Source organism: Carassius carassius, chromosome 23, assembly GCF_963082965.1.
Source record: "Carassius carassius chromosome 23, fCarCar2.1, whole genome shotgun sequence".
Taxonomy (NCBI): Eukaryota; Metazoa; Chordata; class Actinopteri; order Cypriniformes; family Cyprinidae; genus Carassius; species Carassius carassius.
The window spans coordinates 13,752,467-13,773,029 of NC_081777.1; the positions used below are offsets into that span (position 1 = coordinate 13,752,467).

Genomic DNA, 20,563 nt, shown 5'->3' on the forward strand with positions numbered 1-20,563 from the left:
AAGGAGACCCAACTAAGCATTGTAGTGTACATGCTCATACTTTTAATTTTCATACTTTTTAGTTGGCTAAGATTTCTAAAAATCCTTTCTTTGTATTGGTCTTAAGTTATACTCTCATTTTCTGAGATAATGAATTTGGGATTTTCCTTAGTTGTCATTTATAAATAAATATATCAGTCTGTGAGTAATGAATGAATATAATATACAAGTTTCACTTTTTGAATTGAAATGATGATATTCTAATTATATGACCAGCACCTGTATACACAGAATGACTCATTGAACTGCTTTTATAGTTTTAATAATTAATTTATTTGTAATGAATAAAGGGATTTTACATTTGATTATTTGTTTTTCTTACTTGAATGCTTTTGTTCGGATATAAAATAAAAAAGTTAATTATTATTAAGAAAAGAATTGCAAGAAAAAATTTAGTTTTGATACATTTATGGTAGGAAATTTACAAAATATATTCATGGAACATTATCTTTTTTAAAATCCTAATGATTTTTGGCATGAAAGAAAAATCAATAATTTTGACCCTTCTTGCACACACCACATCTCGCTGTCACCAAATCTTCTCCGCTGTTGCAAAACCTCAACTGTGTTCAGGCGTCAGTGGAACCAGACGATAGGCTTAAATGTTCTGCGACTTGACTGTTAAAAGCAGATGATTGGCTTTCCAGCGGGAGGGGTGGGACATGTGCATACAACCGCCATCTTTGCCGTTATGGGTTTTCCTTATATAGTTTTATTGAGGATTGAGGAAGTGGTATGTCTCTTATAAGCTGTCTCTGGTATGGAACAGTGATTAAACTGACTTGGAACCAGAATTCCAAGAATTCCGAGAGGAATCTAGTATTCAGACAGACCATGGAATAACTAACATTTATATACTAATGGAACGTTATTCTAAAGTAATTGTTTTAAAAAATGTTCAAGAGTGTCTCACTTTGGTCTGTTACTGTAGGAACATTGGCTTTACATTTCCATACTCCTAAACATGACGCTGAACAATCTCACATACTGGTAATGTGGTTTAAGTGGTACATTGTCCTAACGAATTGTCCTTTTTTTTTTTGCAGGTCTGAGACAGCTACAATGAAGCCACAAACACAGTTCATAGTTCCTGTATTTCTATAATGAATTAATGAATAACAATAATTAAAATAAAATGTAATGTCAAGGTTTTGTGTTAATTCCAACTATGTTGAGTATTCTTTGAATAATTTTGATTTTAGGTGCATATTCTTAATTCTTTGCAAAACATCCTGAACTGTTTGCTATTGAAAGGTTGGTATGTAGTTTAAATAAATAAAATTAATATTCTTAACAAATCCTGTGTACAGTTTGTATTAATAATTTAAATTATTTAATTATATTAATTAATGACCTAATTACCAGCTATCAGGTAAACATTCAAATCAGAACCAATACAAAACTGCAACGGAAACTATTAAATATGTGCTAATAAAGACCAATACAAACTTGTAATGGAACCATCAGAACCAATACAAAACTGTGATGGAAACCATTAAATATGTGCTAATAAAGACCAATACAAACTTGTAATGGAACCATCAGAACCAATACAAAACTGTGATGGAAACCATTAAATATGTGCTAATAAAGACCAATACAAACTTGCAATGGAACCATCAGAACCATTACAAAACTGACGGAAACCATTAAATATGTACTAATAAAGACCAATAGAAACTTGTAATGGAACCATCAGAACCATTACAAAACTGTGATGGAAACCATTATGTGCAAATCGTGACCAATACAAACTTGTAATGGAAACCAATACAAACCAATAAATCCTAATGGAATATGCCCAAAACACACTACGTAATGGAAACCATTTGGTAATGGTTTTAATGGTTAGTTGCTGATGGTTTGTAATGGTTTTGTAATGGAAACCATTAGAATTTCTGTAATGGTTTCTATTGTTTTTTTCAGCAGGGATCTGTTACCTCAACAACATCCTCAAAACATCCTCAAAATGTTGCTGATAAAATGTTCTATGTTCGTTAAACCATCTCATTAAAAGAACGTTTTATTAAAACATTTGATCACTTCAAGTCTCAATAATGTTCTTAAAAAAGTTTCTACTAATGTGGCTGAGAAAATGTTCTTCCTTTTGTTATCGTGAAACATTGTGCCAATGTGCTTTTGGCAACATTTTATAATCTGTTACCTCAAAAACATCCTCAAAACATTTTCAAAATGTTTCAGATAAAATGTTCTATCTTTGTTAGACCGTCACATTAGAAGAATATTTAAAAAAAAAAAATTTTGATCACCTCAAGTCTCAATGATGTTCAACATTCTGCTAATGTGGCTGGGAGAATGTTCTTCATTTTTTTGTCTTGAAACATTGTCCCAATGTGTTTTTGAGAACATTTTATAATCTGTTACTTCAACAACATCCTCAAAATGTTGCGGATAAAATGTTCTATCTTTGTTAGACCGTCACATTAGAAGAACGTTTTAAACAAAACTTTTGATCACCTCAAGCATGAATTATGTTCTTATAACGTTCTACTAATGTGGCTGAATGTTCTTCATTTGTTGTCTTGAAACAGTTTGCCAATGTATTTTTGAGAACATTTTATAATCTGTTACCTCAACAACATCCTCAAAACATCCTCAAAATGTTGCAGATAAAATGTTTTATCTTTGTTAAACCGTCACATTAAAAGAACATTTTATTAAAACATTTGATCACCTCAAGCCTCAATGATGTTCTTATAACGTTCTACTAATGTGAATGAGAGAATGTTCTTCATTTGTTGTCTTGAAACATTGTACCAATGTGTTTTTGAGAACATTTTATAATCTGTTACCTCAACAACATCCTCAAAACATCTTTAAAATGTTGTGGATAAAATGTTCTATGTTTGTTAAACCTTCACATTAAAAGAACATGTTATGAAAACATTTCATCACCTCAAGCCTCAATGATGTTCTTATAACGTTCTACTAATGTGGCTGAGAGAATGTTCTTCATTTGTTATCTTGAAATATTGTGCCAATGTGTTTTTGATAACATTTTATAATATGTTACCTCAACAACATCCTCAAAATGTTCCAGGAAGAATGTTCTAGCTTTGTTTTCACTTAAAGGGTTAGTTCAGCCAAAAATGAAAATTATGTCATTAATGAGTCACCCTCATGTCGTTCCAAACCCATAAGACCTCCATTCGTCTTCAGAACACAGTTTAAGATATTTTAGATTTAGCTTTCTGTCCCTTACGTAAATTACGACTTTATTCAGCATTGTCTTCTCTTCCGGGTCTGTTGTGAGTGCGACTGCTGTGACAGTTGAAGTACGACGCTGTTGACGTGTTTTCTGGTGCACCCAAAAACAAAGATAACATGTCAGCAGCGTCGTACGTCAGCAGCATCACTGCAGTCTTGTGAACGCGCTCACAACAGACCCAGAAGAGATGACAATGCTGAATAAAGTCGTGTGTTTCTGATTGAGAGAGCGGTAATCACTGTCCTGACTTTGCAGTGTCCATTTCAAGTGGATTCATTATTGTGTTTGTTTTTTGGTTAGTATACATTTTTTATTGTTTCTTTTCAAAATTATTTTATTTTTTAATCCGTTTAATGATTTACTTGAAGTGTCTGTGTTTGTAAAATATTGCTGTGTTTGTTGAAAGTTTTTATTAGTGCATATGCCACATTTTTGTATAGAAGGCCCATAGCATTTAAAACATATTAAGTGTAATTTATTACACTTATATAACAGTAATTTATAGACATTTACTGAGACATCAGTGTCCGTTTACGGAAATTTAACTGCATGGATTTTGCGGAGACTACTGTCATGCACAGGGATGTACATGGTTTTACCAGTGAGTGAGTAAAAATTTCCGTGCGTGTCTGGGAGTTTAGCGGACTGGAAAACTGCCGCACACAAAACAGAACATTTCTGACAGTGTCCAGAAATCAGAAATGCCAGAGCACATAGACGGAAACTACCAGAAACTTCCATTTACAGGTTTGTGTGTGATGTGAACAGTCCGGAAACTCACCTTTTCATGCAGTGTAATAATCGTATTGCTAAAATGTCAACTTTTCATTGACTAAAACTAGACTAAAATATTTCATGTTTTCTTTGACTAAAAATAGACTAAAAAACGTTAGATTTTTTTGGAATAAAACTAGCTTAAAATGTTGATTTTATTATACATAAAGCAGTAAAATTAAGCTTAGGGTGTATTCACAACTGTCTTGTTTTGTTCGATTGAAACAAACTCTGGTTTGTTTCCCCCTTTGGTGCAGATCCTTTTGGCCTGCTTTTCCTTCCTGCTTTTCCCTGCTTAAGAATTTCTGTCCATTGAATGTATATCCTTAGCACACATGTGGTTTTGTTTACAATTTGTGGTTCACTTGCAATAAGGGCAGTGTAAAAGTGTACTGCACCAAACAAAAACAATTAAATAAATAACATTGTATTTGGTCCGGACCAAAGCAAGTGAATTAGTGGAATTTTCTTGTGTGAATTCACCCATTGAAATGTATCCATCCCACACACAAATTTCTGCCTAATGATTGTGAAGAATTTTTATGTAAAAGAATGTTTTGTTTTATATTTTTTACAAAACAGTCAAGTCATATATCACAAAAAAAAACTCTCATTCTCAGGAATTTGACTGTTTTCCACTGTCTGATAACCAGTGTTGGAAGTAATGCATTACAAAAGTAATGCATTACAGTAACATATTACTTTTTGTTGTAATGCAGTAGTGTAAGGCATTACTAATCACTTTTCAGTAATATTTTACTCGGTACATGTACAGTCATGCACTTGTTACGTTACAACACACTTTTAGCCCAAAATTTAATTTTTCAAAAAAAAAAAAAAAACAGCAATACTGCAAGACATTAATTGTTTGTGGTCATTCAATAGCTGCGTGTGGTGTCCGAAATAAAGACTAAATGACAGCTTCTGATATATTTGTTTAGTGATTTGTTTTTTATTTTTATTCATCTCTCTCTCACCGGTGGAACTTTGTATTGTGTGACATAGTCCAGTGAAGGCGTGTTTAGGGCGGGTTTTAAAGTAGTGCCGCAAAGATACTGGCATGACGCGGCATGATTTTTAGCTCTGCCCGGCTCACTGTTAGCCCCGGCTCGCACTGGGCAGTGGAAAAGCGGCTAATTGGTGAAGATGGCAGAAGACTGTACATTCGCAAGATGGATGTATGCGCATCTTGAATACAGTGATGGTTCTTGGTTACAATACTGTTCATTACTTTCCCATTGTGTTGGCCAAGCCTTTTCTGTGTTACTGCCTTGGACTTGAAATTGATGAGGATGAGCTCTTCGCAGCATTTTTGGAGCTAGTTCCTCAAGAGGAAAAGCAGCTCGTTGAAGAAGCAATGAGAGACTTTACATCTGTCTCTGAAAGAGAAGAATGGGTTGAATTCTTGGAAGCTCATGAAGTGAAACTTATCACTGAAAAAAATGCCAAGTAGATCTTACTTGATGTGGCACACAAAGAAATTTTAAAAGACAAATTTTAAAAGTCCAGTTTTAAAAGACCTGAAACTGCCACCAGGAGGACTGAATGAACTGATGATCAGCCTTACTCCAACAGCTAGGAAAGTTGTAGCCATACTAAAACATGAAACACTCAACAATAGAGAAAGCCAGATCATGGATTATCTGAAGAGATTCATCAAGAACTCCAGTGATGTGCGGCTCAGGAAGTTTCTTCGTTTTTGCACAGGTGATTGATTACTTAAAATATTTTGCCAGGATTATATTCATTAGAATATAACATGTTTTTGATATGAAACTGTTAATATATTTATTTATAACACTTAAATTATAAACGAGTAAATTGATAAGTTTAAAATGTTTTGATTTTCCTGATTATGTAAGTATTATTATTATATATGTATACATTTTAAATTGTTTACTGAATTATTTTTCTTCCTAGGAGATGAAGTTATTTTTCTTCCTTCCTCTCCTTGTTGCAAAGTTTATCCATGTCCAATACATTCAGCCAAAGAGTTTCTTCACAAGAAGTTCACAGTCACACACATGTGGATGTGTGTTGGAAGTTCCTAATAATTACACTTCATACCTTGAGCTTGCAGAAGAGTTTGCAAATGTCCTTGATGCAAATATATGGGTGATGAATATAGCATAAAGGTAAGGATACAGAAAATAATATAATATAATGTCAGTTATATTTGTGTATTATCCTCATGTAATATTATCCTCAATGTTGTGTTTGTCCAAGGTGGTCAGACAGTATGTGAAGCAGCGGCAGCAGCATGTTATTCCATCTGAATTTCTTTATGTATTCCTGTTTTCTGTTGTCAGTATTTAAATGGAACAAAAAATTGTTCTTATAAATTTTACAAAAGCAACAATCTTAGAAGTTTGTTAATTAGGGGTTTATTCATTAATTCTGTTCTACTGAATACAGTGTTTAAAAATAAAATAAACAAACAGCAAGGATACAAAAGACAATCTGTAATTTTTTATTATTAAATATGTATATGTATTATACAAGACTATACAGCAAAGACATTAAATAGAAAAACAGACAAAAGCCATCACCCGACTATGCTGCTGGTCTTCCCTAAAATTACTGTAACTCTAATAATTAAAGAATTTAAGAACAGTCCATAACAACTTTCTCAGTACTAAATGATTTCTCAGCATGTCTTTATGTCACATTTAACAGTGTAGTAAGCTCTTGTCTAAGAGCAAGGTAGAGATCAAGTGCGGTGTACCTATCCTTGGGAAGCCTGAGGTGATGTTGGGCCATGATGTGTGCACACAGGGTGAAAATGTCCTCATCACAAGTGACATCAGAGCGATGGATACATTGAACTTCACAGGTAGCACAGTCTGCAACCTGTACATGACATATGTAGTCCTCTGTGTCATATAATTCAGGTAGGGTGTACATAACATCTGGTCGACCGTGGGGTACAAGACTGTTCCTTGAAGGACGAATCAGGTGGCTGTTCCAAGTGTCTTTGGTGGAATCCAGATATTAAAAAATAGTGTTAAATCACTACTCTGTGTGTGTGTGTGTGTGTGTGTGTGTGTTGTTTTTACTACTTTATGAGGACCAAATGCGTGCACAAAGATGGTAAAATGAGGAACGTTTGACAAGAAATGACTCCATAAACCATGCCCCTTCACTACAATCTCCCTGAACCCACCAATCACAATGGGTCTTAATTTTAACATTATTATAATAATTTATTTATGGAGTATTTCTACTCCAGTCATCAGTGTCACATGATCCCTCAGAAAATTATTCTAGTATGCTGATTTATTTTCATTGTTGGAAACTTTTTTTTACCTTTGTTGATTTTTTCAGGATTCTTTGATGAATATAAGGTAATAATAATAAAATAAATAGCAGCATTTACCTAAATCTTTTTTTTTACAACATATACATCAATCCAAAAGTTTTTTCTTTATTTCTTTTTTCTTGAAAGAAATCAATAATTTTATTCTGAAAGGATGAGCAAAATTCATAAAAAGTAACAATAAAGACTTATATTACAAAAGGTTTCTATTTTGAAGAAATGCTGTTCTTTTTACTCATCAAAGAATCCTGAAAAAAAAAAAAATCACAGCTTCCAAATATATATAAAATAAATCAGCCATGATGAGCATGATGACTTTCTTTAAAAAGGTATATATAAAGAATGTTAAAATTAAGACAGTTCTCCGTGATGGGTAAGTGTAGTACATTCTTTAGTAAGATGTTGTCTTTTTGGAGTCCAACTGAAGGACCCAACAACATCATAAATTCATTATATTTCTATCTTTGTGGAGATATTTGGACCCCACAAAAATAGTATAAACAATAATGTTTGTGTGTGTGTTTGGGAGAAAGAGAGAGGATCCACTATTTACCTGGATTAAGCCCAGGAAACAGAATAACATAAGGTTCTTGTCCAAAAAGCTGCCATCAAAGTTGCCTTCATCTTTAATTTGGTGAAAATACTCAAGCCAAAGGTCCACACACTCTTTTCTAAGGATAACCCACCAGCTCTCAATTCTCTGGTTGGCCGTACTTTTGCCATAGATGAAGCTTTTTTCACCAGCCAGTGAATCAGCATAGCTGCGTCTCAAGTACCGCTGCATATCCCTAATGGTGCTGTTTTCTGTTCCCATATCTGCTCTTAAGATTCTAGGACAGCCACCAAGACTTCTTACTGTCTCAAGGAAGTAACCCCCTATGACTTTAGGATCACTGCTTGTGCAGTATGCATTCAACCATAGTATTCTCCGTGAGAATCCATCTATCGCCCCATTGATACAAATGCCAAATGGCTTCAATTTATCATAAGAGTCGGCATGCCATAGAAAGTTGGGGCCTTTTGAAAAGTAAGCTCTTCTGTGCAGTCTTCTTTTTCTTCGCATTTCAGTGCCCAGTGGGTCAAGAGTGGAGAGAATGAGGCGGACGTCTTCTTTGCGCACATGAGATCCTCTTTCCTTGCATTTACTGTACATCCATCTATATCCATGCAATCCTCCTGAGCCTTGGAGCTCTTCCCTAACAAACTGAATAACATGAATTAAGTTGTCAAATTTTTTTCTGCGAAATAGTCAATTTTTGCTTAAGATTTTTTAAGTGTCTTCATGCTGATAATAATCCCATGTTTTACACTTAAAATATGAAGAATTTCTTCATACTTTAGACTCAAGGTGGATGGAAGTCTAAAGGCAGACAGAGAGAGAAAGAGAGATAGTTATTGGGCAGTTTTCTGTACAATGAATTTAAACTACTCTGAAAGGTCTAATTTAATTTCATATTTTAAAATCCATTTTGGGGGAAAGGCTAAGTATAATAAAATCACCAAAGCAAGTATTCATGTTAAGAATGAATAGTACACAAGCATTTCTAAAACTATAAAAAGTAATTTAAAAATGAAGCATTCATGAATCATTTTATTAAAACACATAAGTGCACTCATTAATAGTCATACATTTAAAATAATTGATAAAATAATATGTTAAAAAAATAAATACAATAATAATAATTATTGTTATTATTATTACTACTACTAAGTTATCATTATTACTAATGATATTGTTGCATTTAGGCTACATGCATTTAGAAGAAGAAAAGAGGAACAATTAGTCAAAAGTCAGTCATAATACACAATGCCTGGCAGACAGTAATATTAAAGTGCTAAGATTATCACAAATAAACTAGTTTTAGACGCACATAATTCTTATTAAATCGTTGTATTCCACTACCCATTACAATTGATAGAGAATAGATAATTTGATGAATAAAACACAATAAAACAATAAGATTCGTTAACACGTACCTGGGAGTTTACTTTCGTAGTTCTTCTAAAATGAATCAGTAAATACAGTATAGTTTATAAAAAATAAAAAAACCAGTGGGAACGGATGTTACGTTCGGGAACCCAGGGAAACACAGGAGACGAGAGATCCAAACGCAGTGTAAGTTTAATGGGTAATCAAAATTCAGAATCCAACAAGCAGAGGGTCAAAACCAAAAATCCATCCAGAACAAACAAACAAACAAACAAACAGGGAAAGGAACAGGAATTAGAAATCGGAAGGCGAGGAAACTGGGTGACTGAAAGAAAGGACTCCAGGAAAACAAACAGAAAAAGACCGGTTAATATAGGCAGGGTAATGACTATCAAGTGAAGACACCTGAGTGCAATTAACAGGAGTGCAATTACTGTGATGAAGGGACAAGGCTTTGTAGGAATTGTAGTGCCTGCGGTGAGGTGCCTATGGGGAAGTGAGACCACTAGTGGAGGCCCAGGGAAACAGAGACCAGACAGCGTGACATTACCCCCTCCTCCACGGAGCAGCTACCAGATGCTCCACCTGAAAAACAAGGAGCCCAGGAGGGAGGTGGACCGGCGGAGGATCAGGGGGAGGGACGGAGGGATGGCGGGCCAGGTCCATAGAGGGAGACAGAGAGAAAACAAAAAGAAAACTAAAACAAAACAACAACAAAACACAAGTCCAGGAAGGAACATAACGTTCAGTGGCCCAGGGCCGAACCGACAGGGCAGGAATCCAGAGAGGAACAAGGTGGAATTGGAGCCATTCGGTCGAGACAGAAGCCCACCAGGGTGGCGCAGAAGACCACCACATCCGTGCGGTCGAGACAGAAGCCCACCAGGGCGGCGCAGAAGACCACCACAGCCGTGCAGTCGAGACAGAAGCCCACCAGCGCAGCGCAGAAGACCACCATATCCATGCAGTCGATGCAGAGGGCCACCCGGGCGGCGCAGAAGACCACCACAGTGGGATCGATGACACAGGAGAGCAAGTCTGGTTAGGCAAGTCTGAAACAGAGAACATGAAGAAGTTAAGGGTGGCCTCCGTGGCCACGACAGGATCAGTCGAGCGCTCAGAGAGTTTGGCTGAGATGTGACGAGGCTCTGGAAGTTCCACAGAGACGAGGAGAGACTCTGGTAGTTCAGCAGAGACGTGGAGAGGCTCTGGTAGTTCAGCAGAGATGTGGGGAGGTTCTGGTAGTTCAGCAGAGATGTGGGGAGGCTCTTGACTTTGCCCATGAAGAACACCGGTGATTTGACTTTGCCCATGAAGAACACCGGTGACTTGACTTTGCCCATGAAGATCACCGGTGACTTGCCCTGAATCTGGAGTGTCAACGGTGACTTGCTCTGACTCTGGAGTGTCAACGGTGACTTGCCCTGACTCTGGAGTGTCAACGGTGACTTGCCCTGACTCTGGAGTGTCAACGGTGACTTGCCCTGACTCTGGAGTGTCAACGGTGACTTGACCTGACTCTAGAGTGTCAACGGTGATGGGTCAACGGGCACCGGAATCGACTCAGGAAGGTCAACGGGCACCTGACTCGACTCAGGAAGGTCAACGGGTACCTGACTCGACTCTGGAGGGTCAACGGGAACCTGGCTTGACTCTGGAGGGTCAACGGGAGCCTGGCTTGACTCTGGAGGGTCAACTGTGGCTCTCATCTTGTGAAGAGGCGCTGGACAAGCGGCCATCTTGTGCCATGACTCTGGACCAGCGGCCATCTTGTGCAGTGGCGCTGGGCTGGCAGCCACCTTGTGCTGTGGGGCTGGGCTTGCGGCCATCTTGTGCTGTGGCGCTGGGCTGGCGGCCATCTTGTGATGTGGCGCTGGGCTGGCGGCCATCTTGCACCGTGGTGCTGGGCTGGTGACCACCTTGTGCTGTGGCGCTGGGCTGGCGGCCAATTTGTGCTGTGGCGCTGGGCTGGCGGTCCTCCTGTTTGTAGACCCCGGTCTAGAATCGGCCATCCCACCGGGAGAGACAGGTGTGGCTGGGGAATCCCACGGAGATCGATGTTGAAGGTAGAACACGAATTCCCAGAAATCAAAAGCCTCTAACTGATCCATCTCCCTTCTTGGCACCGGGTCATCCAGACCGGTGTTGAAAATGTCCTTTGAACACATGTGCCATAGCACCCACCTCATTCCCCTCTTGGCGGAGGGTGGTTAATCTTATAAATTTCGCCCTCGGCTCCACCATACTGGCTGGGGAACGGGAATGATGTCCCACACCGCTGGATCTCGACATGATGGAGTCCTTCTGTTACGTTCGGGAACCCAGGGAAACACAGGAGACGAGAGATCCAAACGCAGTGTAAGTTTAATGGGTAATCCATTTTCAGAATCCAACAAGCAGAGGGTCAAAACCAAAAATCCATCCAGAACAAACAAACAAACAGGGAAAGGAACAGGAATTAGAACTCGGAAGGCGAGGAAACTGGGTGATGGAAAGAAAGGACTCCATGAAAACAAACAGAAAAAGACCGGTTAATATAGGCAGGGTAATGACTATCAAGTGAAGACACCTGAGTGCAATTAACAGGAGTGCAATTACTATGATGAAGGGACAAGGCTTTGTGGGAATTGTAGTGCCTGCGGTGAGGTGCCTATGGGGAAGTGAGACCACTAGTGGAGGCCCAGGGAAACAGAGACCAGACAGCGTGACAACAGATTGTGAAAGCGTTTGCACGGATTATGAATTCGTGGGTACGGATTCAAAAACCGAGGGTACAGTTTACAAAATCTGAGCTCACGGTTTGTTAATCTGTGGGCACGATATGTTAAACCGAGGGAACAGTTTATGAATTCGTGAGTATGGTTTATAAACTGAGGGGACGGATTACAAAACCGTTGCCACAGATTATTATTTTTTTCTCTAAAGGGGAAGTGCGGGGCTCCGCACTTTTAGCACATATTATTAATTATTCGGTTGACATTTATTGGAAGGGTCTTGCCACCCACCTCAGTAATCTTTGCTATGGCATGCTGCAGGAAGGTCAGTGTATTCTTCGTGTAGGGTGGATAAGCCAAGTTGAAAACATAGTAAACACTGAAGGCTGCAGTTATCCCTTCTTCAACTCCTACACCCCTGCACACCTCCACACCATCCACTTTGACAAGGACTTGAACCCTGAACCCCCTATTGGAGAAAGCCATTTTCCAGTCAGTTTCTACCAACTGTATGGTTGGTTATGGAGTATTAGCATCACACTGTGAAAAGAAAAGAAAATGTTAAACATCTAAAACAATGCAACATCTATAAGAACATTTATCAGAGTGTATTCAACAAATACAAGAAAAAGACATTTATCAGAGTATTACAAAGTGAGAGTTTAACAAATAGTTCCATACCTCTCCAAGTGTGATTAAGCTCTCAACTTTCTCTTTAAAGAGGTGGGGCAGCAGAATCAGTGCTGCACGCAAGTCAGAATCTATTGTAAAATAAAATTGATAAATTGATTAAATACTTTTCAATATTTTAATATTATAAATTGCCTGTTTTCATATTCATTTTTACCACCATAAGTGGTTTCCTTTACTCATTACTGTGAAATTGTTTACAAGCTGGTTTTAAGTGATTACATGTTTTACCAATGATACACATATAATTTGTGAATGAAAAGGCATGCTCAAACAGAAAATTAAGATATAACTGACAAACTGTTTTCTGGTGTTTCTGACAAATGTGTAAAACGGTTGATTTGGTCAAGGCACCTGCGGTGTCTTGTGTGGTGTTTTTTAATACAAACCTGATTCCAAAAAAGTTGGGACACTGTACAAATTGTGAGCAAAAAATGAATGGAATAATTTACAAATCTCATAAACTTATATTTTATTCACAATAGAATATATATAACATATCAAATGTTGGATGTGAGAAATATTGAAATGTCATGCCCAATATTGACTCATTTTGGATTTCATGAGAGCTATGTACACATTCCAAAAAAGTTGGGACAGGTAGCAATAAGAGGCCGGAAAAGTTACATGTACATATAAGGAACAGCTGGAGGACCAATTTGCAGCTTATTAGGTCATTTGGCAACATGATTGGGTATAAAAAGAGCCTCTCAGAGTGGCAGTGTCTCTCAGAAGTCAAGATGGGCAGAGGATCACCAATTCCCCCAATACTGCGGCGAAAAATAGTGGAGCAATATCAGAAAGGAGTTTTCAGAGAAAAATTTTCAAGCGTTTAAAGCTATCATCATCTACAGTCCATAATATCATTCAAAGATTCAGAGAATCTGGAACAATCTCTGTGCGTAACGGTCAAGGCCGGAAAACCATACTGGATGCCCGTGATCTTCGGGCTCTTAGACGGCACTGCATCACATACAGGAATGCTACTGTAATGGAAATCACAACATGGGCTCAGGAATACTTCCAGAAAACATTGTCGGTGAACACAATCCACCGTGCCATTCGCCGCTGCCGGCTAAAACTCTATAGGGCAAAAAAGAAGCCATATCTAAACATGATCCAGAAGCGCAGGCGTTTTCTCTGGGCCAAGGCACATTTATAATGGACTGTGGCAAAGTGGAAAACTGTTCTGTGGTCAGATGAATTAAAATTTGAAGTTCTTTTTGGAAAACTTGGATGCAATGTCATCCGTTCTAAAGATGACAAGGACAACCCAAGTTGTTATCAGTGCTCAGTTCAGAAGCCTGCATCTCTGATGGTATGGGGTTGCATGAGTGCGTGTGACATGGGCAGCTTACACATCTGGAAAGGCACCATCATTGATGAAAGGTATATCCAAGTTCTAGAACAACATATGCTCCCATCCAGACGTCGTCTTTTTCAGGGAAGACCTTGCATTTTCTAACATGTCAATGCCAGATCACAATTACAACATCATGGCTGAGTAGAAGAAGGATCCGGGGACTGAAATGGCCAGCCTGCAGTCCAGATCTTTCACCCATAGAAAACATTTGGTGCATCATAAAGAGGAAGATGTGACAAAGAAGACCTAAGTCAGTTGAGCAACTAGAAGCCTGTACTAGACAAGAATGGGACAACATTCCTATTCCTAAACTTGAGGAAATTGTCTCCTCAGTCCCCAGACGTTTTTCAGACTGTTATAAAAAGAAGAGGGGATGCCACACAGTGATAAACATGGCCTTGTCCCAACTTTTTTGAGATGTGTTGATGCCATGAAATTTAAAATCATCTTATTTTTCCTTAAAAAGATACATTTTCTCAGTTTAAACATTTGAAATGTAATCTATGTTGTATTCTGAATAAAATATTGAAATTTGAAACTTCCACATCATTGCATTCTGTTTTTATTCACACTTTGTACAGTGTCCCAACTTTTTTGGAATCGGGTTTGTATATGCTTTAAGACAAACAATGTGGAAATTCATGTCAACACTACTGTTGAGAATTTTCTACTTTTAAACTCCAGTGAACTCAACAGTGTGGTTTGAAATCTGCACTATTCTTACGTCTCAAACTATTTTGTAACCAGTCAAGGTGTAGAGTTACATTCAAGGTATTTTAAGGCATGAAGAAACTTTTTATACAGAAAAAAAATAAATAAATAAATATCTAATTTTGGTGATCAAAGGTGAGTTTTAAGAGATACAATTATACTTAATATTAAAATAACTAGGCTCAGTCAGGTTCATGAACTGCTGATCAGAGTAGAAGTGGGCGATAAACAACATTTTGAACTATTGTCTCCATTGTGTTTACAATTCATTGTGTGAATTCTTTTTTATTACATTTAATTTGTTCTTAGTTTTTTTTTTATTTTATTTTATTTTTTTTTGTCCTATAGCTTTTAATTACATCCTTTGTTCTTATTTTATTACTGTTTACTTAAATAAGTTTGAGAATGTTTTACTCTATGTTAGACTAGTATTTCTTATAGAATATTATTTTAAACTTTTTTTTTTTTTTTTTTTTTTTAAGTAGAAGTTCACTTTCAGAAGAAAAATGTACAGATAATGTACTCACCCACTTGTTCCTGTCTTTCTTTCTCCAGTCTTAAATAAATTATAATTATAATTATAATTTTTTTTTTTTTTAGGAAAACTTATCAGAATGTTCTCCATAATGGGCTTCTATGGTGCCTGTGAGTTTCAACTTGCAAAATACAGTTTAAATGCAGCTTCAAAGGGCTATAAACGATCCCAGCAGAGGAAGAAGGGTATAATCTATAGTGATCGGTTATTAAGGGTCTAATCCGTAGTGATGGGTTATTTTCTTTTTTTTTTTTGACATTTTACATTTTTACATCCGAAAAGCCAAAATATAAAATGTAATAAATGTTTATAGACTGAGTAATGAACTATTTTGTAGACGAGGGTAAAAAGTAACATTTTCATCTGAGATTTAGAGCCAAATAACAAGGGGGTAAAATGACATTAGAAAGGTGGCAGCAGCATAATTTTATCTTCACACAGAGATTCATCTATTAGTAAAATCTACTGACTTCTTTGAAATCTTTGTTTCATTGCATGGCAACGATGACAGCAATGGGAGAAAGCACTTGTTTTTACCCTAAGTTTGCATGCCTGTAACTCAAGAAGTATTAAATATACCATAATATTACTTTAGATTCTGGTTCTTAAAGGGTTAGTTCACCAAAACATTTTAATTCTGTCATTAATAATTATTCACCTTTATGTTGTTCCAAACCTATAAGACCTTTGTTCATCTTCAGAGCACAGGTATCCTGTGATTGGTATCTGACTCCTCTATAGTTGGCGTTCTGATGTAGACCATGAGAATGAAACAGAAAATAAGATATTGCTTAATGAAGTGTTTTTTTTTTTTTTTTTTTTGCACACAGAAAAGTATTCTCATCACTTCATAACATTAAGATTGAACCACTGCAGACACGTGGACTATCTTAACAATGTCTTTTTTTACCTCACTGGACCTTGAAATTGGTGGTTAAATTGCTGTCTATGGACGAGTCATATACTGTACCTCTTCTCTGGTTTTCTGAATTTAAATCAAGATTTACCATGGCCTGCCAGCTTTATATAAAAATAGTTTTATATAAAACATAAATGTCTTTTTTTTTTTCATTAGATTCTTTTAGGGGTGAAAGTCAAAGGGTTAACCCATTCAGTGGTTATCTGTTTAGTAACTGCCAGTTTGGAAATTTTGCAGCCCTATTAAATTACTCTTCATTTGTCAAACTGTTTATTTGGCTCTTGACTAATAAAGCATCTGAACTCAGATCTGCGACAGTATTAGGATTAGGGTTAACCCTAACACACGAGGGAAAATAGTTTAGTTCAGGGAATACAGCTGAGAGATTTTGATGTCATTTTGTAAATGCATATAAACAGAACCACCAATTTTTGTCAAATAAAATTGCTGAGATGTGAACGATATCTAAGACCATATCATTAATGGAACAATGACCTTATGTAAATCTTATTTATACTGTTAAAATCATTTCACATAATGTAAAGTCTACCATTGCTTGTAATTTACATAGTCATTCCCTTCAAGATCCTTTAGGAGAATTCAACTCTGTAATTTTCCCATAGAGGTTTAGTACCTTTCATTGCTATAAATATCACAAAATCCTTTCTGTTCTGCCTATTACAATATCATACTGGGTACGTCTCTGAGTAGCATATATTCAATGGGTGGATGGAGCCATTCTTTGCACTCATGCACATAGTAATGACCATCATTACTTTTACCAGAGCTAATGAAACTGCCTGTACTCTGCAAGGACAGCCTGTATACCCTCAGTTGTGGAAAGATGGAGACATCATAATTGGAGGTGTTTTCTCATTCCATAGCAGCTGGAAGATCAGACAAATAACTTATTCTGTTACACCACCTCCACTGAATTGCATCAGGTAGGCAACATCTGAATCAGAATATATCAAAATGTATGTAGACATAACTAACAGTTTCAGTAAAATATAATTTTAAGTTTCACTTGAATTATTATTATTATTATTTTTTTTTTTAACCAAGTCTTAATTATAGAGACTTCCAGTATGTGCAGTCCATGCTCTTCGCTGTGGAGGAAATCAATAACAGTTCCACCTTGTTACCCGGAGTCTCACTAGGCTACAAGATCTATGACACATGCGGTTCGATGGCAATGGCTATTAGAGTGACTATGGCTCTTGCCAATGGAAATGAAAACACTTCCTCAGCAGGACCATGCACAAAGCAAGCATATGTACAAACCATACTAGGAGACACAACCTCATCAGCATGCATGGCGATGGCAAAAACTATTGGACCATTTAAACTTCCAATGGTAGTAATTATTATTTTTAAAAACTAGTTCCAATATGACTGTACAGTCAAGTTATGATCAAAATATTGTTTATAATAACATATAATAATTTCATTTAAAAGTGTAAGCCACTCATGATTACTTAAAATATGATAAAACACTAATTGTCTCTTAGATCAGCCATTATGCCACCTGTGAGTGTCTCAGTGATAAAACCAAATACCCTTCATTTCTTCGAACTATTACGAGTGATTACTACCAGAGCAGAGCACTGGCAGAACTGGTTAAGCACTTTGGCTGGACCTGGGTGGGAGCTATAAGAACGGATGATGATTATGGTAATAATGGAATGGCCACTTTCACAAAGATGGCAGAACAGATGGGTATCTGTTTGGAATATTCTCTCCCATTTTTCAGAACCTACCCTGAAGATAAAGTAATAAGGATAATTGAGCAGATTAAAAGCTCTACTTCACGAGTGATTGTGGGATTTCTTGTGCACTGGGACTTGGAGGTTCTGCTGCATAAATTTGTTGAATACAATATTTCTGGATACCAGTGGGTTGGTACTGAGGGTTGGATCTCTGATTCAGTCATTGCCAGTATGGATAAGCATCACATTCTACAAGGAGCAGTTGGCTTGGCTATACCCAAAACACAAGTGACAGGTCTAAAGGAATTTATTCTAGACATCAAGCCACTTAAGTCTTCAGGAAGTGCCATTTTTACTGAGCTCTGGGAAGAACTGTTTCAGTGTAAATACTCAACTAAGAATGATTCAGTGTTCACAACTCCATGTACAGGCAAGGAGGAATTGTTCCAGATGCAAAACACTTTTACAGATATGTCACTCATGCCCATTTTCAGCAATGTGTACAAAGGAGTGTATGCTGTTGCTCATACACTTCATAATCTTCTGGGCTGCAAGGAAAAATGTGCCTCAACGAAACAGCTTGATCCTTTAACAGTGCGTTAACTCTAATTTTAGACTGAGCTCATATAATTAATTGAGTTAAACATTTTGGTCAATGACTGATTTACATTTTTAAAATTCTGTTTCTCCCTCCTGCCCCCATCCCACCCACATCCCCAGTTTCTGACACACCTACGAAAGGTGCGTTTCAAAACCAAGGATGGTGAGGAGGTTTACTTTGATGAGAATGGTGAAGCAGTGGCAAAATATGAAGTAATAAACTGGCAACCAAGTAAAAAAAAACATGATGAATTTGTCACTGTTGGGCTGTACGACGCCACGCTACTCATGAAAGAACGTTTGGCAGTGAATATGGATTCAATTGTATGGGCAAATAATGTAACAAAAGTGAGGATAAAAGACAATTTAAATTGCATAAAATAAAAATAAAACAAAATAAAATAAATAATAAATAATAATAATAAAAAGTCAGCTGTGTATGATGATGAACTTGTATAGATACAATAATATGTTAAACAGTGTATAAAGCTGAAATATTTGTCACAGGTACCAGTGTCTGTGTGCAGTGAGAGCTGCCCCCCTGGCAGTAGGAAGGCTGTGAAGAAAGGAAAGCCTATATGTTGTTATGACTGTATCCCATGCACAGAGGGAGAAATCAGTAACACTACAGGTAAAATACATGCACGGATAAATAAGTAAATAGATAAATATATAACTGAGTAAATGTAGCATCAACTAGGCAAAGCTACGTTTAATGTAACAATTTCACATTAAACATGTTAAATGTGTCAATTATTATTATTATTATTATTATTATTACTTTATTTATTGCACTTCATACAGATTCTGTAACATGTCTGCAGTGCCATCAATATTTCTGGTCAAATCTGCAAAAGGATGGATGTGTTGAGAAGGAGACCGAATTTTTGTCTTTTGAGGAAATCATGGGAATCTTGCTTACAATGATTTCTATTGTTGGTACATTTATTACAATTATAATTGCTTTCATATTCTTCAAATATAAAAACACCCCAATAGTGAAAGCCAACAACTCAGAACTGAGCTTCCTGCTTCTGTTTTCACTGATGTTGTGTTTTCTCTGTTCACTTACTTTCATTGGTCGGCCCACTGAGTGGTCCTGTATGTTGCGTCACACAGCGTTTGGGATCACTTTCGTCCTCTGTATCTCATGTGTTCTTGGGAAAACAGTTGTGGTTTTAATGGCCTTCAGGGCTACAATTCCAGGAAGTAATGTCATGAAATGGTTTGGGCCTCCTCAACAGAGATTCAGTGTGCTTGGATTCACTCTTATACAAGTGCTTATTTGTGTGCTTTGGTTAACAATATCTCCACCCTTTCCATTTAAAAATCTAAATTACTTCAAGGAAAATATTATATTAGAGTGTGATGTGGGTTCACCTATAGGTTTCTGTGCTGTTCTGGGTTACATAGGATTTCTTGCTCTTTTGTGTTTCATTTTGGCTTTCCTGGCCCGTAAATTGCCTGATAAGTTCAATGAAGCCAAATTCATAACATTCAGTATGCTCATTTTCTGTGCTGTGTGGATTGCTTTTATTCCAGCTTATGTAAGCTCTCCTGGGAAGTTTACCGTGGCAGTAGAGATATTTGCTATTTTAGCTTCAAGCTTTGGTTTACTTTTCTGCATTTTTCTTCCGAAATGCTATGTGATTTTATTTAAACCGGATACAAATTCCAAAAAGCATATGATGGGCAAAATAGCATCAAACTAAGACAGCAGACTAACATCTGTGAATTTATTTAACAAAAAATACCCTGTATTCAAATTTTGTTAATATGGTGAGGTATGAATAAATAAAATGCAACGTGAAATGTTTTATACAGTATATAACAATTAAATATGTATCAGAAACACACAACACATCAGTTACAATGGATTTTTAATTGTATCATTATGTCCTGGGATAAAGAAGAGGAGATTACTTCCTTGAGCATTTTATCTTGCAAATAAGTAAGTAAATATTTAAAATGCAGGTATATATTGCTGTACTGTATGGAGAGCAGATTTGATAAAAAATAATTTACACATCAGTC

At 36.8% G+C, this 20,563-nt stretch overlaps 1 protein-coding gene across 1 annotated transcript; it reads left to right on the forward strand.

Moving 5' to 3' along the window:
• Positions 1-16,949: 16,949 nt before the first annotated feature.
• Positions 16,950-20,241, forward strand: LOC132101352 (extracellular calcium-sensing receptor). Its single transcript, XM_059506244.1, has 6 exons — positions 16,950-17,164; positions 17,286-17,577; positions 17,732-18,523; positions 18,650-18,877; positions 19,037-19,160; positions 19,334-20,241. The coding sequence occupies exons 1-6, from the start codon at positions 16,950-16,952 to the stop codon at positions 20,239-20,241; spliced, it is 2,559 nt and encodes an 852-aa protein (XP_059362227.1).
• The last annotated feature ends 322 nt before the right edge of the window (positions 20,242-20,563 follow it).